Genomic DNA, 25,688 nt, shown 5'->3' with positions numbered 1-25,688 from the left:
CGGGGGCGGGGCAGGCGCATGCGTACATTTATGATAACAACAAGATGACGTCTGCGAGACTGACAGGGCGATGTCGCGGATGTTTACTATCCATCTGCTGCAATGAATAACATCTGGATGAACATCTGAGCACCTTTGTTAAACATCCCAGTGAGTGTTTGACGCTATTTGTCCTTGTGCTGATGTTGTCCTTTCAAGCAATGCTAATGCTAATGTTAGCTACTTTGGTTTCGTGCTAGCTTCGCTAGCTCAAAACACGACGTATGCGACGTTTATTAGTGTGTTGTACTGGACACAGCTTAGTGACTCAACATCAAATTCAGTGCATCGTGGAGCTGCTGTTCAGCGGAATCTGGACCCCACTGCGTTCGTCATCTCCATAATACTACCTCTGTTTTTCTTTTATACTCACACGAGACATGTCCCTAACACCTCAGACATGAACAAATAAATTTAAATTTTGTCATTTAAAATGTATTTGTTGCTTGTGGTAAACAAACAAACGACAAGTGCAAACATTTCTCACGTGGTCTCTGTTTCTAATATTTTGCCTCATGCAATAAATTAAACGCAGCTGGGCATTAGCGTCATTATGATCAAACTTTTGTATTTGATGTCATTGGACAGGTGCACCTCATGTTGTGGCTTGTGATTAAACCACTTTAAAACATGCTCAATAGTCTCAACTGGATGTTTTGCCTTTCTTCCTCACAAATTCTTGGTTAAAAGACCTTTAACATATATGTAGTCCTTCATTGGATTAGGAACCATGTTTAGTACAGTAGCTTTGTACAAGTATCATTGTTTCGAATTTCACTGGTAAACATCAATCTTTATTTTCAGCTTGGAAAAGGGCTACTTTGACCAACAGTTTCATATTTATTTTCCAATTTAAATATTAAGTCAAAATACTTTTATCTATGACATCTTTATCTCTTTAAATTTTATTTTGTATATCATAATTTACTTTACACTGTGCTGATTGTATTGTGTTGACCACACATTGGAGAGCTGTCAGTGAGGTAGCGGACAGTGACTGCAGGGATTTGGTGCCTTGCTCAAGGTCATCAGGAAGCAGACTAGCATTTCTCCAACTAATGGCAATTTCTATTTGTCTGCAGCATGACTCAGACCACCACCCTTCAGTTCTGAAGCCAAGTCCTTAGACTGACCTACTGCTGCCTCATTTTTTTAATGTAATAAGTTGTAAATTACACTTTAGCTGCTTCTATATATTGACCAGATTTATAAGAATGAAAACCTTTTTCTGTCTTTGTAGAAACATGGCAAGCCAGCCATCTGTCCTGAGGGAGTTCTGCCCACTCCACCATCTGCTGCACGCCATCCCAGCCAAAGTATAACCCCGTGCCTTCCCACCGTGAATGTCTTATCAAGACTGTGGTGTAGAAATGGCTGTCTTGTGCCATTATTTCCTTGCAATCATCTTTTCTCCAAGTTAATGAATTTGGCAGAAAGTTACCATTTGGGTGTTATAAATCACATAGCTGTCCAAATCAAAGAAAATGCTCAATAAATATCCAATTAAGATATTTTATTATGTGCCATGTAATCATGTTATTCAGTGTGAATTGTGATGTCATCTTGTTGTACCGGTTGTAGAAATCGTTTATGACCAGCAGAGGGCGCCACAAGCCGTGTTTGACCTCAATCACGACAGTGAAATAGTTTTGACTTGGTGGTAATGGCTCTGGTTGTCCTGCAGGTTCAGAGGGGTTTCCGCTCAGTGGTGGTCTATCTGACGGCGGTGGACAGCAGCAGTGACTTTGTGGCAGTGGGCAGCAGCATCGGCATGTTGTACCTCTACTGCCGCCGCCTGGCACACATGAACAAGTACAGCCTGGAGGTTTGACTCGCTTCTTTTCTGGCACTCTGATGGCAGTCCAGTTTTTTTTAAACATGTGTGTGTATGCTCAGGGAAAGTGTGACGCCATCACAGCCGTGAAGCTGCTGAGCTGTTTTGATGACCTGGTTGCAGTGGGAACTGCATCAGGGCGTGTGGCCGTCTTCCAGTTGGTGTCTCCGCTTCCGGGTCGCAACAAACAGGTGGGGTACATTTTCAAGAGGAGGAGGAAGGTGAAACTGTCAAATGGTAATGCCTGTCTGCAGCTGAGGCGGTTTGATGTCGTGGGCCTCCACAAAGGAACGGTGACTTCTTTGGCGTGGAGCACTAATGGCATGAAGCTCTTCTCTGGAGATGACAAGGGACGTGTGGTTTTCTCCGCTCTGGACCTGGATCAGGTGACGCTACAACTTTGCAGGTAACCTCAATGTTTACATAAAGTGGCACCGCACCCGCCTGACTGTTTGCATGTGCACGCGTGTTCAGGGCACGTGCACGCCTGTACTGCTTTTGGAGGAGTTGTATGGTGTGGTCCAGTTGGACTACAGTCACCAGGTGCTGCTGGTCTCCACGCAGCAGAGATCTCTGCTGTACTGCACACAGAAACAGGAAGTCCAGCAGCTCGGCACCAAACCCAGGAAGAGGTAAATGCACATGTAACGTACAACAGAATTAAATAAATCTTTATTGTGAGGTGGACAATACTAAAAAAGTTATCTGTGGCTCACCACCACAGGAGACAGACAACCATTGTCATACGTAAAAACATGTAATTTCCAGAATAAAAGCAGAGGTGAGATAAAATAGGAATAAAAATAGAGGTAAGATAAGATTCAGTAAAGTACTGTCAGTCAAACAGAGGAGTAGAGCAGTTGAGGTCATATGTGTTGATTGTTTACAAATTGGCGATAGCCTTTCGTATAAATGATTTTTTAACAGGACCTTTGGGCAGAGGAACTCTAGCACCTCCCAGACTTTGTAAGCTCAAACTGACAGGACGGAGAATGAAAGCCTTCTGCCAGGATCCTCCAAGCTTTTCTCCTCACAGTAGATGTGGGCCAGAGGCTGCTGTGGTTATCCCCAGTTTTACCATACATTTTCATAATTCTATTGCTTACACCTACAACTGAAGTGTCCAAATCCAACACAGAGATTAAATGATAAAGGGCTAATGATACTCAATATGTGCAGAATCCACCACCTCTAAAAACTGTGGACTGACACCAGACAGCTTAATCTTCTCAGACGTCTGAGTTGCTGAAAGCATTTCTTAAGATAAAATCAGTGTTTTCAGAGAAGCTCGAATGGCTATCAAGGACTGTACTAAGATATAGTACAAGGGGTGTAATGGCATGTCATCATCACGGTTTGGGATGCGCCTCAGTTTTAATGGTACTCTCCCTCCTTGGCTCCTAATGATGTTTTTTCACCCAAAAAATATAAGAATACCACACTGACTGGCATGTGTTACCAATAGTCTTTTCAGAGAACAGATTGTATAAAAAGTCTATATTCTTCACTAGGGGTATCACAAGATCTTGTGAGATTAAAATGTGACAATATTTGTTATTTAGAGACAAGTTGCTCGTGGGAACACGGCAGCCAGAAGCTAATCAGACTGAATTAAGGCAGTACTACTGTGAATGGTGGAGTGCATAAGGCAGTAAGTGCTTTACGCACACTATTAACCTTGCAATGCAACCTGCACTCAGTATTCCCAGCGTCACTCAGTCGCAACGTGTTGCTGTTTTCTACATTTGATCAAAGTTACTTAAGATTTGTCAGTCAAAACACAGCTGCTGCATATGACTTCTATCAAAGCATGTGATAGTAGTCTATTTCTGAAATTCACTTTTGATAGAAGTCTTCCAGAAGAGGCAGGAACATAGGGTGACCTATAAGAGTGGAGGTAGGAGCACACAGGTAGACTACATCTTGTGTAGACGGTGTAATTTGAAGGAGATCAGTAGTGGTAGGCGATAGTGTAGCCAAACAGAATAGGATGGTGGTGTGTAGGATGACTCTGGTGGTGAAGAAGATGAAGAGGACAAAGACAGAGCAGAGGATGAAATGGTGGAAGCTGAAAAAGGAGTGTTGCATGACTTTTAGGAAGGAGTTAAGACAGGCTCTGAGTGGTCAGGAGGCGCTTCCAGATGACTGGACAACTACAGCTAATGTGATCAGGGAGACAGGTAGGAGAGTACTTGGTGTGTCATCTGGAAGGAAAGTAGACAAGGAGACTTGGTGGTGGAATGAGGAGGTACAGGAGTGTATACAGAGAAAGAGGTTAGCTAAGAAGAAGTGGGACACTGAGAGGACTGAGGAGAGTAGACAGGAGTACAGGGAGGTGCAGCTTAAGGTGAAAGTAGAGGTAGCAAAGGCCAAACAAGGGGCTTCTGATGACTTGTATGCTAGGTTGGATAGTAAGGAGGGAGAGACTGATCTATACAGGTTGGCAAGACAGAGAGACAGAGATGGGAAGGACGTGCAGCAGGTTAAGGTGACTAAGGGTAGGGATGGAAGTATATTGACAAGTGCCAGTAGTGTGATGGGTAGATGGAAAGAGTACTTTGAAGAGTGGATGAACGTGGAAAATGAGAGAGAACAAAGACTGGAAGAGGTGACTTTTGTGGACCAGGAAGTAGCAAAGATTAGTCAGGCTGAAGTGATGAGGGCATTGAAGAGGATGAAGAGTGGAAAGGCCGTCAGCCCTGATGATATACCAGAGGTTTGGAAGTGTCTAGGAGAAGTGGCAGTAGAGTTTCTGACTGGGTTGTTCAACAGGATCTTAGATAATGAAAAGATGCCTGAGGAATGGAGGAGAAGTGTGCTGGACATGTTCAGAGGAGAGATAGGGAATATATAGGTAGAAGGATGCTGAGTTTTGAACTGCCAGGCAGGAGGCCTAGAGGAAGACCAAAGAGGAGGTTTATGGATGTAGTGAAAGAGGACATGAAGGTAGTTGGTGTGAGAAAAGAGGATGCAGAAGACAGGGTTAGATGGAGGCAATTGATTCACTGTGGCGACCCCTGAAGGGAAAAGCCAAAAGGAAAAGAAGAAGAGGAAGACTTTTGATAGAAGTCTATTTCAGAAATTCACTATTTCCTGATGACGCTAAGAATCATGGAAACTGTACTTTTATCTTAAAAATCTACTGCAATCTGCAATCTATTTTACATGTGTCTTTATTAGGAGTGTCACAAGATCTCACGAGATTAAACCGTGACGTTCAGAAAAAAGCTTGTCTCATGCGACTTACCTGAGCTTGTCAGGTTAGGTTGATAACCTTTGAATCAAAGGAGAACAGCACCAAATGACTAAACACAGTTGTATCTTACAACAAACAATAGTTGTTACATACCAGTGGTCTCTTCGGTGTTCTCTCAGTACAATCACTTAAGTAGTCTTTACATAACATTTGAGTAGTGCTTTTTGTTGTCCACTAAATTTACTAATTATTTACTTTGTACAACCACCTAGCATCATATAACATGTCATAGATGTCTCACATAGGTCTCAAACAAGTCAATTTGCATCATATTTATATCAGAGATTTGAAAGACAAGCTTTTTTTAGCATCGTAATCGGCATAAGAATTGTCATACTCTTTGATGAATACATGTGCAGTCATGTGATGCTTAATTTTAACAATATATTATTCTCAAATACGACAAATTCGACAGAACACCCAGCATCATTCGCTTGCTCGCAACGTGTGTCTGTTTTTTCTATTGGAGTTCAACAGCTGCCGCGGTGGTAATGTCCAAGCAGAAGCTGTAGTAATTCTACATTTGATAAAAATTACTTAAGATTTTGTTAGATCAAAACACGATTGCTATTTTGTCAGATCAAAACACAATTGCTGCATAAGACTTGTGTTAATAGTGAAAGCTATTCTACCGAACAATGGCAGCACACTGCTTTCATCTTATCCACTTATCCTCGTCTGTTGACGTATTTCATTGGGAAGGACCAGTGTTCCTAAACAGCTACTTTACCCACAGAAGAGCTCTGGTTTATCCTTAGCACTATCGCTCGCCATGACTCCCACTTGCCAAAGACTGGACTGCACTGTTTTCATCCGCTGTGAGGCACACGATCTAGCTAGTTTAGTGTTAGTTAGTGTTAGTTTGTGGTGGTGTTCCGCATGCCTGGATTGCCGCTTCTGTGCTAAATGTTTTTCGTCCACTTTTAGGCACATTCTCCAGGCTTGTGGAGGTGAACTCCAATGCTGAACGTATACTCCCTGTCCCTGGCTTTTAATGTGTATTGTGTGGGAAATCTGTACCACATTGAAGGTTCTTCCCTAAAAAATGTGATTAGGAAAACATGTATTGTTACATCAGTAAACGTACAGAATGAATGCACAGGACTCATGAATGTGTGTGTTACAGCAGTGGCAGGTTCGGGGCATGCTTCCTGCCGGCTCTTTGTAAACAGAGCGACCTGCAGGTGTTTGCCGCTCGTCCTGGTCTAAGACTCTGGAGGTCTGATGTCAAAGGTCATGTGGTGGACACCCGACTGCTGAAACCCATCTTCAGTGCTCAGGTATTCTACCCGTACTGGTAAACTGGGATCCAAAAATGGAGCAGTGCCTGCTACCTTCTGTTCACCCTATCTTGCTTCTTGTTGTTGTCAGATTCCTCATTTTGAGATATTCCCTCACCCTGGTCCAATTGGGGCGTACCGTCCAGCAGACCGACAGCTGGGTCTGCTCAGCTGTTTCCTCAAAGATGGCTGGATCCTCAGCTGGAATGAATACAGTGTCTATGTCCTGGACTGCATTAATGAGGTACGGTTACAACAGATCAGAATCTCACCAACAACTGACCACTGACCCTATGGGTCCAAAGCCAGGACTGATAGCAGTGTGCAGCTTCAGCAGTGGTTGAAGCGGTGATTCTGGCAAACCACCACCATGACCACTTTGTGTTAGGCTGGCAGGTCTGAAAGGCTGCCCTTTGTCACCAGTTCTGTTCATTACTTTTATGGACAGAATTTCTAGGCACAGTCAAGGGGTTTAGTGTGTCCAGTTTGGGGGCCTCAACATCTCATCTATTTGCAGATTGATGCGGTCAGTGAGGTCTTGCTGCGGGTGGAGGAATTTAAGTATGTCAAGCTCTTGCTCATGAACAAGGAAAGATCGCAGATACAAGTGACGAAAATTATTTTACACCTGGACTCACCTAAGATATACTGTAGGGTGAGGAGCTCTCATTCGGGAGGAGCTCAGAGTAGAGCCGCTGCGCCTTCACATGGAGAGGAGCCGGTTGAGGTGGCTCGGACATGTAATTCTGATGCCTCCATGACGCCTCTCTGGTAAGTTGTTCCGGGCATGCCCAGCCTGGGAGGAGGAGTCTGGACTTCCCCACTGACGCTGCTGCGGCCGTGACCCAGACCAGGGCAGAAGATGGATGAATGGATGGGTGAATGGGTGAGCGGTTGGTCAGCTAGTGTTATGTCCAATCAAACATGCTAACAAGGAGAGTATAAGAGCAAGATGATAAGCTCTCTTAAAGATGGCCAACCCTTTTGCTGGCTTGTGGTTTGTTCAGGTGCTGGTGGGAGCACTGGAGAGCAGCGGAGACATTGTGTCTTTGTCCTGCTGTGACAATGAGATCTTCATCTTGAAAGGAGACAGAGATTTGATCCGACTTTCGGACAGTCCGGAGGGAGCGATCAGTGCCTGTGAGTGTGCCATCTGGAGTTCAAGCAGAACATAAACACAGCGGCTGCTGGTGTGACCTCATTGTTGTTTATTTCTCCTTCAGTGTCAGACTTCCCCGTCCGTCTGTCTTCACCTTTGACACCGCCCAACATCCTCCCAACCACTGGATGTGTGGAGATGGCTCAGCCAATCAGAACCATGGCCATTATTGTGGAAGGTGGGGGTCTACAGGCGAGGTGTGGTGAGGAGAGAAAGGAAGAAGAGGAGGAAGCAGAGGAAGCACAGGAGAAGGATGAGGTGATGAGTACTCAATCAAACTTTGTAGGAATTATACTGTCAGGCCACTTGTCATATCTTGTCTTATGCACAAATGCACAAGACAAGATATGACATACAACAGAAACGTCTTGATAAATGACCTGTAACCAGGCATCTACTGTGTGTAGTTTAATAAATAATAATAACAACAACAACAGTATTGTCTATATGTACCTTGCGATCGGCTGGCGACCAGTCCAGGGTGTACCCCTTCTCTTGCCCAAACAAAGCTGGGATAGGCTCCAGCATACCTGCAACCCTAGTGAGGACAAGCGATATAGAAGATGGATGGATGGATAACAAAAAATTCCTTAATTCATCAAATTCATCAATCGATTACAGAGGAGGAAATACATTATACATACCTCTCTGACAGTTTATATTCCAACTCAGCAGAATGACTTCAGTGTTTCCCACAGGACTGTAATCTATTTTTGGCAGTGGCGGGTTGTGGGGTGTGACTTCAGAATCAGAATAGTTTTTATTGTCATTGTCAGTGAAGGTTACACAAACAAGGCATTTTTTGTGGTGTAATGGTGGAACATAACGGGCTAGTAATAATAATATCAAAGAAATAAAAATAAAAGACACGTGATCGTCAAATTTCCATAATTTGCCATTATACATTTGCATGCAATTGTAAGGGATGCAGTAGGAGAAAGGAATAAAGTTGATGGACACACAAAGTGAATAAAAAACGTGAAGAACAAAACAAATATTTTTAGAACTAGGGCTGGGAATCTCAGGGTACCTGACGGTACGATACGATTTGCGATACCTGGCTCACAATAACAATAATATCCCGATACAGTGATAGGGTGAAACAAAACCATAAAAAATTATTTCATGGGTTATATTTTGCAGCAGTTCGCTGGGATAGGCTCCAGCTTACCTGTGACTCAAATGAGGACAAGCGGTATAGGAAATGGGTGGATATTTTGCAGCATATTTTAACCAGAATACTACCAGCAGTGGTGCAAAAACAACAACAGTTTTAGTGCAACATAACTGTAAAACAGGATTTTATTTTAGATGTCTGAAAAACTGTCAAGCTATTTTAAACTCATTCAGAAAACACAACATCTCATGTCTCTCAAGGACAATTTATTCAGTAGAAGCATAGCAAAATAAATATTTTATGTAGTATAGTAATAGTGAAGTAATCACCGGAAAGAGACGACGACCCCTTTAAGGTTGAGCAACATGACAATGCTGACTATAAACGACGTAAACTAAACACACTTCTCTTGATTGAATAAAACAACATTTGCCTTTGAGTAGAAAAATCAACATTTTTCTTATGAGGTACAGCCAAAAGTGAGTCCACACTTTTGATTTTTACTACAGTATTCTGGCACATCTTTCCATTTAACTTCACCACCCGAATCCGTCATAGGGCGTCATTTGGTTATTGTTTCTTCTTCTGCTTTCTTTTCTTCTCATTCTGTGACGTCCGCCCAAATTTCTGCCACTGTCGCAAGGAGCTGCTCCTGGATTACATGTAAAATGGTGACTCACTGAGGTTGAACAGTGGAAGACGTTTATAGTGGCTGTATTTTAATAATAATTAAAGAACAATACACGGCGAGAGTGTTTCGATAATCCATTGTAGGGTTAAATATTGCGACAGTTTGGTATATCGATATTTCGTCATACCCCTATTAACTTTCTTCTGTTGCATATTTTTGTCATTTTTTAAAACGTCACAAACAAGACTGACTTGTGAGTGCTTTTGAATGGGGGAGGGACCCACTGCAATAATAGGTGCTTGTTGACAAGAGCGATACATGCTTTCTTTCATGCCAAATCTTCATTGATTTGTTGCTAGTGGCTTTTTGTTTTAAAAAAGTCTCTCAAGGGGTCTGATGACTTGCTAAATATAGCGACAAAGTTACTGAGTTGGCACCACTGATCCCTCCTGGTACGTCGTCTTATTTGCTAGCAGACTAGGTGCAGGTATGTTAAGAGGCCATCTACTGTACAGAGTTGGAACAATCAGTTATATTCACAGACTGTCCTATTATTTTGTGTTTATGAGCAAGGTCGAGCAGGTAGCGCCAAGTCTATTTCTATGCCGCTTATCCTCACTAGGGTCGCGGGGTTATGCTGGAACCTATCTCAGCTGACTTTGGACAAGATGCCCAACGGAGATTCGAACCCAGACCTTCCTGGTCTCCTGACTGTGTGACCAACATGCTAACCACCTTATTTGTGCATTTAACACTTAATTTGTACTTTTCACACAAAGTGCAGTATACGTATTTATTGAATTCTTTCAAAAGCATCAGTTCATATTTGAATAGGGACAACAAATGAAAAATAGCCTTTTGGCTAATTCTGGTGCATTTGAAGCAATGCTAATTGATTTACACTGTCCCTGTGAAATAAAAGGAAAGCTCTAAGCCGATTTGTGTCTTCTGTCTTAAACAGAAGAATGTTTCTATACTCAGAGAGCATTCACGTCTTGTTTTTAACTATGAATTATCTATTCCAAAATTTTCAGCAACTGCAAAGATGCAGCAGTGCATATTGATACATAACCATGTAGAGGCTAACATACAACTATTGTCATTGATTAATCCAACTCTACATCAAATGACTATATGACCATTTTTGTGTTTGTATGTTCTAAATGCTGCTGCAGGTCATGTGATACTTGAGTGTGTTTCTCCTAAATAAATGTGTACTCTGTCAGGGCGCTGCCGTCGTCACCAACTGCTCTCGTAGCCGCAGCAGCTCTGTGGCTTCCTGGGACAGTCTTCATGGAAACACCTCCTCTGAACGTTCCACTGCGCCCATGGAGCAGGAAGACATGCAGCAGGAACTGGTGGTGAAAGCTGTGAAAGTGAAAAAGAAGAAGAGAGGCCAACAAGGCGAGCACCAAGAGGATAGACGTACTGTGTGATAGACAAACACTGACTCTTTGTTTCCTTTGGCAGAAAGCAACAGTGGGAATCGTCTGTCTGAGAGCCGTTGCTCGGACTCCATGCTTTTAGTCCAAGATGGCAGCTGTAGTGATGGAGGAAGCGAACGTGTTTCCCTCCTGGGGCTGGAACTTCCAAACCAGGACTCTCCAGAGCACAGTCAGCAACTGGAGGCGGCCATGGACAGAAATGGGATGGATGGGGAGGAGAGGACTTCTTCTTCCACCCAATCCAGGTTTGTAGTGGAACACAAGTCTCCTCTTCCTGTTGACATAACTGTCTTATCCCTGTCCCCTTTACCACCTGCCACCTTCTCCCAAGCTGCATGCTCCCTCAGGACCCACCAAACCAGGTTGTCCCCCTCACTCCAAATGTGGATCTGCTGCTGGAAGGCACCTTCTCCTACAAGAACAACTCAGTGCAGGATGATGTACAGCCAATAGAGGAGCAAGTGGACCACTTCCTGATGAAACCACAGGTATATTGTATGATTATAGTTCTTCATGGTCATGGACCCAGGACGCCCTTGCATTCAATTGGATTTCTCACAGGCACAAAGTCATGTGAACCACTACACTGTTAGAATGGCAGGACATTGCCTATTTCCTGAGTGAAACAGTCTGCATTCTTATTTGAGATCCTCCACAATATGGCGGCATGCATGATGGATAACGCAACGAGGACCACGGAGGGATAGAAATACGGTTAAGAGTGCAATGTCTCTCCTCATTGTTGTGATCTTTCATGTGCAGGAGGAGGAGGGCTCGGTGCCATCTGCTGGTGTTAAGGACGAGATGTTTAATTCTACTGGACTCCCTAATAGGAAGCCAAGTGTGTCGAGTGAGGAGGAAACAGACATCTATTGCCACAGTCTGCCCTCTGCTGACAGTGCAGCAGAACACAGCAGTTTCCAAAGCCAGCAGACTGATGGACAGTTGCACCAGGATGTTGAAGACAGACATGGACACAAACCTGACCAGGTAAGACCTCTCTGGGAGCAATATTATTTTAAATCATCCAATCCATAGTCATCTTCATTGAGGTATCATCTTCTTTATCTCCAGCTACACCCTGCTGACCTTTCTTTCCTTGTTTTACTAGTTGGCTGAAAGCTGGATGGGATACTCGGGACCCGGATGTGGAATACTGAGTCTTCATGTCACTGACAGGTGTGTGTGTGTGTGTTTGGGGGTGGGGTGGGAGGTTGGTTGGTTGGTTTGGGGGCTTAGCTTGAGCTGATGAAGTCAAGCTGTGATGTTTGTGTGTTGCAGGTATGTGTGGTGTTTGGACTTTAAAGGTGGATTGTTCTGCAGTCTTCTGCCTGAAGGCAGTCTTAAATGGCAGCGCTTTGAAGACAACATTCACCAGGTGGCACTCTCTCCCTCAGGTGAGCTCATGTCACACTCATGTCACAACACATGCTGGATTTAGCTGTAGGATGCTAACCATAGGTGCGTGTGCTAGGTCACCTGCTTTGGAAGGTGGAGCAGAAAAGCATGACGGCGTTTGCTTGTGCCAAAGTGGCAGGAAGAGGGAAACGTCACTGGTACAAGGCTGTGGAGCAAACTTCCTTTGTGGCTCTTGGTGACGACTCGGCCTGGATCATCAGGACCAACGGAGACCTGTACCTGCAGACAGGTAACGCCCTGTGTGCTTGGCACAATGTGCTCACCTGAAGTGCTGGTGAAAGCATTGCCGTGGTAACAGGACTTGGCTCTTTCAGGTCTTAGTCTGGAGCGGCCATGCGCTCGCTCGGTCAAGGTGGACACGCCATGTGTCTTCAGTCAGGTGTGTGTCAGAGGGGGCGTGGTCTGGGCTCTGAGTGAACACAACGCTTTATTCTACAGAGAAGGACTTGATGCCTTCTGTAGTCTGGGAGACACCTGGAAGTATGATACTGTCAGGTACTCCTACTGTGTTACTCTGTGTGTGTTACCTTAATACCTCAATAACTTAATACTACTGAATAATTACTATTGTTGTACTATTATTGCAGTGCTACCCTAATACTACCGTATTAACTCTGTAGTCTTACCTTAATGCTACTCCAATATTACTTGATTACTACTGTAGTGCTACCTTAAAGCTACTGTAGTTGTATTGTAGTGGTAGCTTAGTAGTGCTTTATTGGATGAATGTCCGATAATAGTGGCCGACAGATATTGGCATAAAAATTAGATATTGCTTCATGCTGGTATTGGCTTTTCTGCCGACAATGATATCAGCACGTGAGTGATGTTGTGCACCACACAGCAACAAGCTTACCAGTTCAGCATGTCTGCATTCTGGAAGCATTACCAAATTTGGCCTGTAGATTGTAAATATGTGTAACCAAGGGTCTTAATAAGATGTCCGCTGACGCTGTGCAAACACAGGGAGGCACTTATTATCAGCACACAGCTTCATCTCACCGTCACACCACACAGCCGTCAACTTTGGTCAAGAGCCAACAGACAAAACAGCACACTTCCTACCTTCACAATAAAAATGCTGTGCATTACATTCTGCCAGATGGCATCTAACAAAATAAGGGTCTCAGAAAAATAGGTTTCAATTTACTATGAAAGCGCTGGTTATGTATGCGAGGGGGAAGTAAGGCGTCTCCTTTTATTAGTCATGATTATTTTAATGACTTTTGTTGAGACACGAGATGACATTACATGAGATGTGACCTGACATTAGTTTGAGGGAAGAGCTGCTGCCAATATCGGTAGTGCATGATGTCAGTATCAGTAATCAAGTGCTGAACAATATTGGTATATTGAATATCGATAAAAAGCCAATATCGAGGATTTCTACTGTAATAGTACTGTAGTACTGTGTTGGTATAATAATACTACTGTAGTACTACGGTAATAGTTTGGTAGATGTCAGGCCCAATTGATCAGCGTTGGTTTGAAGGTGTAGAAACAGGTGTAGATGTACATGTCATGAATAAAGTTCTATGTAATCTAATCTAATCTAATCTAATGTCATGTCATGTGATCAGTGAGGCTCAGGGTGTGGAGTTGATGTGCGTAGCTTTGGGAGACAGAGGCATCGCATGGGCACTCGATATCAGCGGCAGTCTCTGGTTTCGAACTGGCATCTCTTCATCCACACCTCAGGGAGAAGATGACCATTGGTGGCAGGTACTGTGTGTGTAGTGTGTGTGTGTGTGTGTGTGTGGGTGTGTGTGTGTGTGTGTGTGTGTGTGTGTGTGTGTTGCGCGTGCGTGTAAGAGAGGTCCATCTAGTGTAATGATGTGTCTCCCAGGTCAGTATTTCCGACTATGTGGTCTTCGATCAAGGCAGTCTATTCCAGACCCTGTTGAACGCCACACATAGTGTTGCCACGGTAACCAAGGCACCGGTGGAACGGGTGGTAGCGTTCTTGTCTCAGTACTCACAGCGCCAGCCCACCCTTGTCAGTGCCAACGCTGGCGGCGTTTGGGTGGCGTCAGGACGGAATCAGCTCCACTTGGCCCGTGGCAGCCTTGTGGGTCAGTCATGTACAAAAAAGACATTTATATATCAATACATACTACAATATATATTTACTTACTGTAAAAGTATTCAACAAATCCCATTTTTTCTTTCAGGAACCTTCTGGCAGAACCTTGTTCCAAGAGGAACCATGTCATCCACCAGGTGGACCTTCATCACGTCTTCAGTAGTGCCTGACAAAGACGGTAACACACCTGGACACAAAAACACAAACACACGCACACACGTTGATAGCAGTATGTTTCAGGTGCCTTCCTGTGGCTGGCTCAGAGCAGAAAGGATCTGTTCTGTGTGTGGGACCAGGACGGGGAACTCCGTCCATCATCAGTGCCGCTGCCACCTGAGGTCAGTCACCTGTGACCTGTCTGTGATGATGTCACCTTGACCTTCACATTCTCAATTCTCCGCCCAGGTGGAGTTGATTCACCTGTCGGCTTGCCGTGACGCTCTGTGGGGGCTGGATTCCCATGGCCGGGTCAGTATTCGCACGCTGTCTCCATCATGTCCCACTGGTCTCAGCTGGACGTCGCTGGACCTCAGTCAGCTGGGTAGGTTTTTTTTACCTGTGTTTTTTTACCAATTATTGCTGAGTCATGTAAAACTCAGTGTGATGACATGTGCTGCCTTTGGAAACACCAGCATCAAAGTCATACATAAATGTGTACAATGTTTAGGGTTGGGCATCGTTTCAATTTGACCGATTCCGATTTCTCATTTTTATTCCAGTTCCTAACAATTTTCGATTACAATGCTTTTAAAGCGACACAAAAGTTTGCATGGTTTAAATGAGGATGAAAACCAGAGTTCTTTTTGGATGAAGTGCCTCAAACGTCTCCATACATTATTTAATGTTATGATCTTTTTATCAACTTTACTATGATTTTTTTACAGGGCTATTTTCAGCCAGTATATAAATATGAAACCATTCAACTTCAATCTAAATGTTAGAAGTTTCTTTTTACAGGTAACAGTACAAAGTACAGTACATTTTCACAAAACATGTTTACTTTTGAAATGTTGGATACTTTGTTTGCTGCCTCAATGTTGGCGTAAGCTGTTTTTTATGACACCCTTTTCTGACCCCCTTATGACACAGGATGTAGCCCAAATATGCTCTTATTTTGAAGGCCAGAAGTGTGTTGTGTGATTTGAGAACGTCCCTTGACTGTTGCTAAACTTGCCTAGCCGTAGCCGTAGCTCCCGTCCTTTATGAACGCTGAACTTCCACATCAGCTAGCTTCTTGAAACTCTGTTATATTGGCATGAGACAAATGTCATTTATTGTTGGACTTCCCTGAGTCTGACTGCTTCGAGGAGGTCCGACATAGTGCATCAAAGGCAAGGTATTTTGTTATTTCTACACCATAAATGTGTGAACAATAATCATGTTGGTCCTGCCCTCCTTTGCATGATATCATTGTGTTGCAAATGTTGCACTTATCTGACCCCTCGTTTTTTATGAGATTAAGTCAAACTTTTTAGCTGCTGCTTCTTCGCTTGTGCTCTTGTTATTCTTCTTGTTCTCGTTCCGGCTTCTTCTTTGTAGTGTTTTGCAGCTATTTCTTCCGGTCGCCAAAGTGGGCATCGAAACTAGGAATCGAAATAAAAACATTTGAACGATCCCGGGAGAATCAAAATGTTCCCACTGTCTCTGTTCGCACTGATGCTCGAGACTCGATGCCCAACCCTAACGATGTTGTTTCCTTGCCACCTACCGCACACATTATTACCTACGTTATGTTTTTGCTGGAGTTAATCTGTTTGCCTGTTTGTTTGTCTGTTCAAAATAACTTGAAAACTTTTGAATGGATTTGGATGAAATTTTCAGTAATTGCCAGAAATTGGATATGGAAGATACAGATTAAATTTAGGGGGTGATCCAAAATTCTAAATTTTCCCAAAATTCACCCTTCTCCCTAAAACCCATTACCTGCTACTACTGCCACATTTCATCACCGATTCAAGCCATTCCAACATCAAACTGTTCAGCGAGTTTAGGACATTCAGGCTACCTATATACTGAAAAAAAATTCACCTCATTCCAACATCAACTCATTCAACAAAGTCAGGACATTCATGCAATTAGACCACATCACATTCTCCCAATCCTCTTCTGGAACATCCAAATGCTCCCTAGCAAACTTCAGACAAGCATGGACATGTACTGGCATAAGCAGGGGGACACGTCTGGCACTGCAGGGTTTGAGTCCCTGGCGAAGTAGTGTGTTACTGATGGTAGCCTTTGTTACTTTGGTCCCAGCTCTCTGCAAGTCACTCACTAGGTCCCCCCCCGTGTGGTTCTGGGATTTGTGCTCACCATTCTCGTGATCATTTTGACCCCAGGGGTGAGATCTTACATGGGGCCCCAGATGGAGGGAGATTATCAGTGGTCTTGTATGTCTTCCATTTTCTAATAATTGCTTCCACAGTTGATTTCTTCACACCGAGCTGCTTACCTATTGCAGATTCAGTCTTCCCAGCCTGCTGCAGGTCTACAATTTTGTTTCTGGTGTCCTTTGACAGTTCTTTGGTCTTGGCCATAGTGGAGTTTAGAGTCTGACTGTTTGAGGTTGTGGACAGGTGTCTTGTACAGTAGGCGCCCCTACAACGTAAACAATCCGTTCCAAGAACCTTTATGTTATAGGGTTTTTATGTTATACGAAGCGTAAAATACATGTAAATAGCCTAATCCGTTCCAAGATCTTCCTAAACTCACCCCTTTGGCCGTTCAAAATATTCAAAGTCCACCAAATATGGTGGGAAAATATAAGAAAACGTTAGCATAAACATAGTAGAGTAACATTCCAATATAAAATAAGGTAATAAATAAGATGACTGTAAATGAATAAAACTGAAAAACAAAAACAATGTTACCGTTCACGAGATGTCTTGATCAGGAGCGGTGGCAGGAATGGAGGAGGAGGACTAGCCTGAGTCAAAACGCGACTCAGAGTCTGAGTCAACTGGTCTCACAGACACGCACACGCACTACACGATAATGCTGTGTGCAAAATTTTAATTTGTAACTTAACTTAATTGTTTAAGTTAGTTTAAAGGAAGAGGAAGGCGGTAGAAGGGAGAAGCCTGTCTCTCACACAAACTCACGTACCTGCTGTATAAGTCAGCCAATGAGATGAGAGCGGAGGCGATGTCCCGAAAATCAGCCAATGAGATGAGAGTGGAGGCGGTGCCCCAAAAATCAGCCAATGAAAGCATGAAGCATCAGAAGGCTTCACCAAGTGTTAGTCTGAACTTGCACCGACTTGAGGCATTATTAAAGTTCATTGAAAAAAAAAAAAAAACTTGCACCGCCTTGACGCGTTACGTTATATGGAATTTCTTACGTAATACGATGCAAAAACTTTACACAAATTCTTTACGTTCAGTGGAATTTACGTAAAAGGAGGTTTACGTTATGCGAGGTACTACTGTACTGATAATGAGTTTAAATATGTGCCATTAATACAGGTAACGGGTGGAGGACAGAGGAGCCTCTTACAGAAGAAGTTACAGGTCTGTGAGAGACAGAAATCTTGCTTGTTTGTAGGTGACCAAATACTTATTTTCCCTCATAATTCGCAAAAAATTCTTAAAAAATATACCTATGATGAAAATTGGGAGACCTCGCTTGTCTTTTAAGTGGGAGAACGTGCGCAATTGGTGGCTGACTAAATACTTTTTTGCCCCACTGTATATGTATATATTTTTATATATATATATATATATATATATATATATATATATATATATATAAGGGTCCCATAAGCTATATACCTAACCTATAACTGGCACGGTTGGCCACACAGTCAGGAGAGCAGAAAGACCTGGGTTTGAATCTCTGTTGGGCATCTCTGTGTGGAGTTTGCATGTTCTCCCCGTGCATGCGTGGGTTTTCTGTGGGTACTCCGGTTTCCTCCCACATTCCAAAAAGGTTAATTGGCAATTCCACATAGGTATGAATGTGAGTGTGAATGGTTGTTTGTCTATATGTCCGCTGCGATTGGCTGGCGACCAGTCCAGGGTGTACCCCGCCTCTCGCCTGAAGTCAGCTGAGATAGGCTCCAGCATACCCCCACAACCCTAATGAGGATAAGCGGCATAGAAAATGGATGGAAGGTACAGTAATACTATATTAGTTTAGCTCCAGAACACACTCTTCGTCTCTCCTCATTTAGGAAGCTAACAAGAGACATGCATAGAAGTACAAAAACATACAACAACAAAAAATATTCAAACAAAAATCCGCCAGTTTGCAGGGTCGTTAATGCTGAATCATGAATGTGTGAGGGATCTATTGTACTATTCTGCTGTCCAGTGTACCACGCATTTATTAATAATTACAGACTTTACTGACAAGATGTGTTTTCTGAGAAAAAATTATTTTGGGAGAATTATTATTATTTTTTTTTTTACGTTTTGGCCAGTAATCAGCACATTTGCGGGGCCGTGAACGCTGAACGAATTTACTGCATTTTAAAAAAGAAAACTTTGGTTTCTAACATGATATTGTAATTTCTTGAAAATAAATCATGTTGGCATTTTGTTTTCTTTCCAAACATTGCGCACACATACACACACCTGTTGAGTTGTGTTATACTGACAGCTGACTGTTGCATAAGCAGTGTTGTGTCGCTCCACAGAGATGTTTCCAAACTAGAAGGGCAGATCTGTTTTTAGTTTTGGTCCTTCTCACTATCAGCGAGCGCATGACTTGTGCTGTCAGTCATACTCTTAACGTGTCCTTCAAGTAACAAGTCAGACTTGTTTATTCCACCTTGTGACTGCACAGCTGGGAGTGCTGACGCACGGCCGTGATCCACTTTCAGCTCGTGTTCAGTCTTGAACTTCAACCCCAACATCAGCAGTATTTCAGAGATATTTGATTTTTATTGACATTGGTAGAAGGAAGTCAACTAAAGACAAAACGTAATAGTTGCTAAACTACAGCTGATAAAATCACATGATTAAAAAAATATACAACCAGCAAACCTAGCACAGCTAATGTCTATACCAGGTTAGCTGCTACGAGTGTGTTAGCGAACACAGGCTTACGTCTGTTAGGAGCATACAGTGTCCTGCTTAGTCTAGTCCAGTTTCCCGTGGAACCTTGGTTAGCGTCATTAATTCATTCCAGAAGGGCCGACATTAACCGAAACGGACATTAACTTTTAAAATTACCAGGTCACAAAGGTCTGCTTCCAAGTATAAACTGAGAGAATATATATATATATATATATACACATTTATAAATGTGTGTATTGTTGTGCATGACATGTATATTGGGGGTGCACACACTTTTTCAGCATGCAAGTCGACGTATTCTACGTCTTCCTATAAAACATATAAGATATATATAAAATCTAACTGGTAAACTTTGAAACTACTATAGTAAATACTTATCATTGGTATTTCACATTCACAATTTCGAAGTTTACAGGTCATCAACGCAGTTGATATCATTCAATAATTTACAATTCAATTCAATATGACAATAAAGATAATTACACATGATAATAATTGATCAGATTTTCAAGGTACCCAAAGCACTTTACAGTGAAGTGAGCCCATCATTCATTCACACACTGGTGGTACTATACATATGTATCCACAGCTGACCTGGGATAGACTGACTGAAACGTGGCTGCCAATTTGTGCCTACAGCCTCGCCGACCACCACCAAACATTCAGTCACATTGATACACCAATGTCTTGAAGTGTCTTGCCCAGGGACACAACAGTGGCTGGGTGGAGGGATGGAGGATCTCACCACCAACCGTCCGGTTTCTGGATGTCCTGCTCTACCTATTGAGCCACTGCAGTCCATAATTCCTCAATAGTTCTGTACATAACCAGAATAATATGTCAGTCAAAATAGCTACATAGCGTTCATTATACATGCAGTTCATGTATTATGTCCATTTAGCATTTGCTAGCAAACATTACTGATATACAAGAAATGAAATGATTATGCAAAAGACAATGCAGCAACATATTAAAAAGGTTTCAGATAATAGTTTCACACACGAAAGTGTAGAGAACACACGTTTCTATAGTGGAGTTCAGGACGCGAAACACAGCCATCAAACAATTGACTTCTTTTCTCCAGAATTCGCCGGTAAAAGTGAATGGATAACTTTTATTATAGATCTAGGCATTTTACCGCTGAGGTAGTTTATCCATAATAAAGATAGATACTTTATTCATCTCCATAAGAAATTCACGTTTCGAGAAGCTCTCCAAAAATCTCATAATAAACAATCACTTAATCACAAAAGAGTTAGTTTATCCGTAATGAAGATGGAAGTTGCATATCGGTGTTGCTGGAGACACTTTTTTTTACCACTTACTTTGCCGTGGAAGCGCAACAGCGAATCAGGAGGAGAGCTTAATGTCAGCTGACTGATGTCATATGACATGTACAAAGTGGGTGACACACGCGATTGACCAACACTACCTCGACGGGTTGATTGTGATCGATGTAATGGGCACCCCTGTGCTCACATAATGTGTCTATTTGGCGAAAAGAAGAAATGCAGTACGTTTGTTACGTTTTGGACAGAAGACTTGTTTATTAACATTTTGAGCTTCATCATCTGATTCATGGGGAGTTGAGGAGTCAAAGGTCTAAAGGTCAGTGCGGTAACAGTGAAATTGGAATTTGTTCTCCCAAAAACAGACTGACCTGCTGGAATCTGTAGTGGAATTGGCAGAAGTGGGCATAATCCTATTCCACTCTTGTTCCACTTGAGGATTCACATAGAATGTTTGGACATCAAAAGTAGTGTAGCACTTTGTTTGCCCTAAATACTTTGTCTGACATCCACTCATGTGTGTGTATGTGTGTGTGTGCGTGTGTGAGACTTTTCACTTCTCTGCATTGTCAATATTATGGTAGTTGTTAGTGACACTGTGTAGTTGTGGTATCTCTGCTGGTCAGAGGAATCAAACCTGTGGTCCTTCATCCACCAGCCACATTCTTCCTGTCCATGTCTCTTTCTGTGAGACAGGAAGTGTTCGTTTGGTCAGTGTGAGCTGTGGAAGCCAGAATGTTTGGGCCCTCGACAGTCGAGGACTTGTCTACTTCAGAGTTGGAACGCAACCACTGAACCCCAACATGATGCTACCCGCCTGGATCCACATCGAACCACCTGTCCAGGTAGCACATTCAAACTAATAGTCCAGAACCGTCTAGTCAAAAACACTAGTTAAGAAACACCTGTCTAGGTAACACACGCAAAGAAACACTAGTCTAGAAACAACTGTCGAGGTAACATTCGTCTAGAAACATTAGTCAAGGACACCTGTCCAGGTAAAACACACAATTAGAAACATTAGTCCAGAACCACTTGTCTAGGTAACACACATTTAGAAACACTAATCCAGAACCACCTTTCCAGGTAACCCACATCTAGAAGTACTTGTCCGGGACCACTTGTCCAGGTTCACATCTAGGAACACTAGTCCAGAACCGCCTGTCCAGGGAAAACCCATTTTTAAAATCACTAACTCAGAACCACCTTTTCAGGTAACACACATCTAGAAACACTAGTCCAGACCCAACTGTCTAGATAACACACATCTAGGAACATTAGTCTAGAACCACCAAGAACACACACCCAGGTAACACTCGTCCAGTACCACCTGTCCAGGTAACACATGCCTAGAAACACTCGTCTAGAACCACCTGTCCAGGTACAACACACTTCTAAAAACACTTGTCCATAACCACTCATACAGGTAACAACACACTTCTAGAAACACTACTCCAGAACCACCTACCTAGTTATTACATCTAGAAACACTAGTCCAGAATCACCTGTCGAGGTAACACATATATATAACCACAAATCCAGAGTCCAGGTATCCAGGTGCACTTTTGTATGTAACAATGACATCATGTTCCTGCAGCCAATTGGAGTACAGCTCATCAGTATTCAGACGAGTCCAAATGATCATCTTTTGTGGGCGTTGGACAACAGAGGCGGGGTGTTTGTGAGGACAGGGCTCAGTGACGAGATGCCTGTTGGGACAAATTGGGAACCGGTGCAAGGTCTGTTTGTTTCGACTGTCCTCACTTCACTTATATGTCTGTGTCCTCAGCCTTCTCTGTCTGTCCGTCATTTAGGTCTGACCGTCAATCAGCTGCTTCTCAGTTGTCGGACAGTTTGGGTTCGATGTGCCAATGGAGACCTGGCTCGACGTTACAGTGTCTCGGATAAAAACCCAGCTGGAGACTACTGGAAGAAGATCCCAGGGCACGCTACTTGCTTAACTGGTGAGACGTACTTCTTACTGCTATCAAGCCGAACCAGGACGTTAACATTTCCTTCCTGTCAATGCAGTCACTCCAAATGATGACTTGTGGGCGGTAACTGCCATTGGTGGATTGGCCCGTCGTATGACAAAGCTCCTACCGCAAACTCAGCGTAGACCTGCCCCTTCCGAGATAAATGTTGGCGATGATGAGGATGACGAATGGGAGCTCCTCTGATGTCATTTTAATGTTTTATGTCCATGTCTCACCTGTCCCAACATTCAAATGAATGTCCCTCCACATGTCCAACATTCAAAGGACTTGACGTAAACTGTCCTTCCAGTACCTGTCCTTTTCCTACCGCTTTTCCTGGGAGCTGGAGCCTTTCCCAACTAACTTTGGGCATGTTCAACGACGAGACTATTGGTGCAGTGTACTGCTCGTACTGCTAGCACTGGGATATTTAAGGAGTGTCAAATTGAACATTCTGGAGTTGTGAATAAAATAGAGTGTGAGGTGTTAAAGGTGGTCTTTGGTATAGAAAGTCCAGAAGAAAGGTTCTGAGATCTGGATGTTCACTTCTGACACTTACAGGAAAGCTGCACTTTTTTGGAATTTTGCCCACCATCCACAATCCTTATGTGAGACATGAACATATGTCTTTCTCTATTCTGTGCATTGTAAAGATATAAAAACAGACAGCTCAGTACTGCATGTAATGGGATCCAACTATGCTGCCTACAAAGACCTCCAACAACGATTTATGGTGTTATATACTGTACATGCTGTGACCATGTACTAACACGTACATTCAAGATAACATGTAATACTTACATTATTTTGCCGTATTTTGGCCATTCTAAGCATTACTGGAACTTCGTTCGAAGTAGTCGGCGCATTGGTTTCACATAACAATATAGAAACGAATGCCTACACCTAGCTCAAACTTTTCCAAACTCAGAAATAAAAACACAGCAGCAGTGGTGTCAGCCCAAATATGTAGCCTTACCTTTTTTGTAGTTGCCTGAGGTGTTGTGAGCGTGACGCTGATGCACTGCGGCCGAGTCTGTGGTGAAGCTAGCCACAAGCTGGTTAGTCGCTAGCAGGTGTGTTATGGCTAAGTGTCAATGCGCCAGTAACGTAGTTTGATCGGCGTAGCAATGTTGTTAATAATAATAACAATGTCACTGTAGCTCGGTTATATGCATGTCACATAAGTAAATGGAACATTGTTGGCATTTTTTGGAGTATTCATCAAAAGGCTTAATAGGCGGAATAAGTGGGTCCCATACATGCAGTACTGAGCTGTCTGTTTTAATATCTTTAGAATGCACAGAAAAGAGGAAAACGTGTGTTCACGTCTCACATAAGGATTGTGGATGATGGGCAAAATTCCCAAAAAAAAGTGCAGTTTTCCTTTATTGTTATTTGCAGCTTTGTGTCAAAGGACCTGACTTTCTTTTGGTCATTTGGTTGGGTGATAAGGACCAGCAGACCTGGACTCCAGCAGAATATGGCAGATTCTGATGAACTCGTCTGGACTTACTTTGAGTTTAGTGGGTTCTATTAAAATTATGTGATGGAATGAAACATGAATTGGTTGAAAAACTTTTAAACAGGACTGCAACAACTTGAATGGACTCTACTGTAGTCGACCTATAGACTTATAGCTGCACTTTACTGGACTTTGGACCTAAGTGGACAGAGTCCAGACCTGGATATGTGAGTATGAACTTATTAAAACTCAGAAGCTGTTTATTAACTGAGTCTTTTTATTATGCAAAAGAGAAAATGTACACCAGCTCATGCTCCTTAAAAGTCACCTGAGTCAGCAATAACCAAAGCATCATGTGTCACTCTGTTTCCATGGCAACGGAACGTCTGGTCCCATCTCGCCGTGTGGCCGCAGGAAAGCTGGCAACTGCCTGATTTGACCCGGGACAGACCGGGCTAATGTCCTAAGAGCCTGGTGCAGAAGAGGGGGCGGGGCCTGACCGCTCAGCCAGCTGAACACGTCATTGCCTAGCAGGTTTTGCCAGCGCTGCTGCTCGTCCTGCAGGGGGCGAACTGACAGCGGTTCTGCCACGAAAAGCAGCAACAGGTCGAGGCATCGACGCGCGTCATTTCGATCCCCAGCGGGCGCGCCGCCGAGTCTCAGCAGTGCTGCATCCAGACCTTGAGGCTGCGCGCCGTGCAGGAGAAGCAGCAGCAGACAGTCCACACGCGACAGCTCCACAGCCAGCTGAACCGCTGTCTTTCCCGCGTCGGCTGCGTGCGCGCACCCGCCGCAGCTGTCGAGGTATTCCCGCCGCCAGCCGTCTGGCGCCAAGTCCCTCAGCGCGTCAACTATCAGGCCAAGGATGGCGTGGCGGTTGTAGCGCACCGCGATGTGCAGGTGCGCCGCGCCGCTGCTGCGGCACACGTTGCAGCGCGGCGCGTGAAGCGCGTTCACGGAGAAGCTGCTGAGCAGGTACCGTGCGTAGTCCCGGTGGTCGTGCACCAGCGCGTACATCAGCGCGTCGGCAGGAGAGAAGGAGCGCGGACGGCCGTCCTCCCAGAAGAACACCTCCATACTGCGCATGTCCTCCAGCAGCCATACCGGAAGTTGCTCGCGCACAGCGCAGTAGAAGGCGAAGGCGGTCCGCTCACAATGCCGCTGAGATGGCGACGAGGACGCGGCTACCGGCGGAGACGACAGCAACCAAGGCATGACGTCACAGCTCACCACAGACGTCCCTCCAGTGGGGACCCTGTGGGACTGTCTGTCCACTGTCCCTCCAGCTTTAAGACATTTATAGGCCATCAACAGCCCGCCCACCGCGTCCATGAGAGGAGGTTTGGCACTTCAGGGGCAGGGCCAGTCCTGCATTGCACGCATAGCGAACATTGTCACATGATTGATTATTGATATATGATCGACTACACCATGGATGTGTGTGTGTGTACATAGGCCAGACACACACAACGCGCACACTATAATGCAAGGAAAACAACAATCCTCTTTACATAAATAAAACACATTTGGAGTGTTTATAACAATGTTTAAATAAGAACATACCACAAACCAACATCCATTTTAAAGTGCAACAATGAAAACAAAACAATAAAAATAATTAACATCACCTCACACATCAGCACAACACTGAATACATCAAAGTAATAACAAAACGAATGTGGC

At 43.6% G+C, this 25,688-nt stretch overlaps 2 protein-coding genes across 5 annotated transcripts; one reads left to right on the top strand and one right to left on the bottom strand.

Annotated features, from left to right (window-relative positions):
• Positions 1-24,333, top strand: tecpr2 (tectonin beta-propeller repeat containing 2). 4 transcript variants are annotated; one of them, XM_054797711.1, is made up of 28 exons: positions 1-150; positions 1,122-1,196; positions 1,280-1,355; positions 1,724-1,864; positions 1,936-2,064; positions 2,128-2,259; positions 2,348-2,505; positions 6,256-6,409; positions 6,501-6,653; positions 7,417-7,549; positions 7,633-7,826; positions 10,543-10,720; positions 10,787-11,006; positions 11,093-11,249; positions 11,524-11,751; positions 11,873-11,940; positions 12,043-12,158; positions 12,236-12,409; positions 12,495-12,675; positions 13,761-13,902; positions 14,027-14,252; positions 14,352-14,441; positions 14,504-14,601; positions 14,669-14,804; positions 21,264-21,412; positions 22,165-22,306; positions 22,382-22,531; positions 22,599-24,332. In XM_054797711.1, exons 3-28 carry the CDS (start codon positions 1,284-1,286, stop codon positions 22,745-22,747), a joined length of 3,870 nt encoding a protein of 1,289 aa, XP_054653686.1. In that variant the 5' UTR covers positions 1-150; positions 1,122-1,196; positions 1,280-1,283; the 3' UTR covers positions 22,748-24,332. The 4 variants fall into 4 exon arrangements, 3 of the variants coding, with proteins under 3 accessions (XP_054653686.1, XP_054653685.1, XP_054653687.1); XM_054797710.1 differs by having other exon boundaries at positions 22,165-22,531; positions 22,599-24,333; XR_008573544.1 differs by lacking the exons at positions 22,165-22,306; positions 22,382-22,531; positions 22,599-24,332 and having other exon boundaries at positions 14,669-18,372; positions 21,264-21,399.
• Positions 23,894-25,579, bottom strand: ankrd9 (ankyrin repeat domain 9). The gene has a single exon (XM_054797725.1). It carries the CDS (start codon positions 25,335-25,337, stop codon positions 24,357-24,359), a length of 981 nt encoding a protein of 326 aa, XP_054653700.1. The 5' UTR covers positions 25,338-25,579; the 3' UTR covers positions 23,894-24,356.
• Positions 25,580-25,688: the final 109 nt, after the last annotated feature.

This window comes from Dunckerocampus dactyliophorus, chromosome 13, assembly GCF_027744805.1.
Source record: "Dunckerocampus dactyliophorus isolate RoL2022-P2 chromosome 13, RoL_Ddac_1.1, whole genome shotgun sequence".
NCBI classification, from domain to species: Eukaryota; Metazoa; Chordata; class Actinopteri; order Syngnathiformes; family Syngnathidae; genus Dunckerocampus; species Dunckerocampus dactyliophorus.
This window is presented reverse-complemented; position numbering and strand designations above follow the sequence as displayed.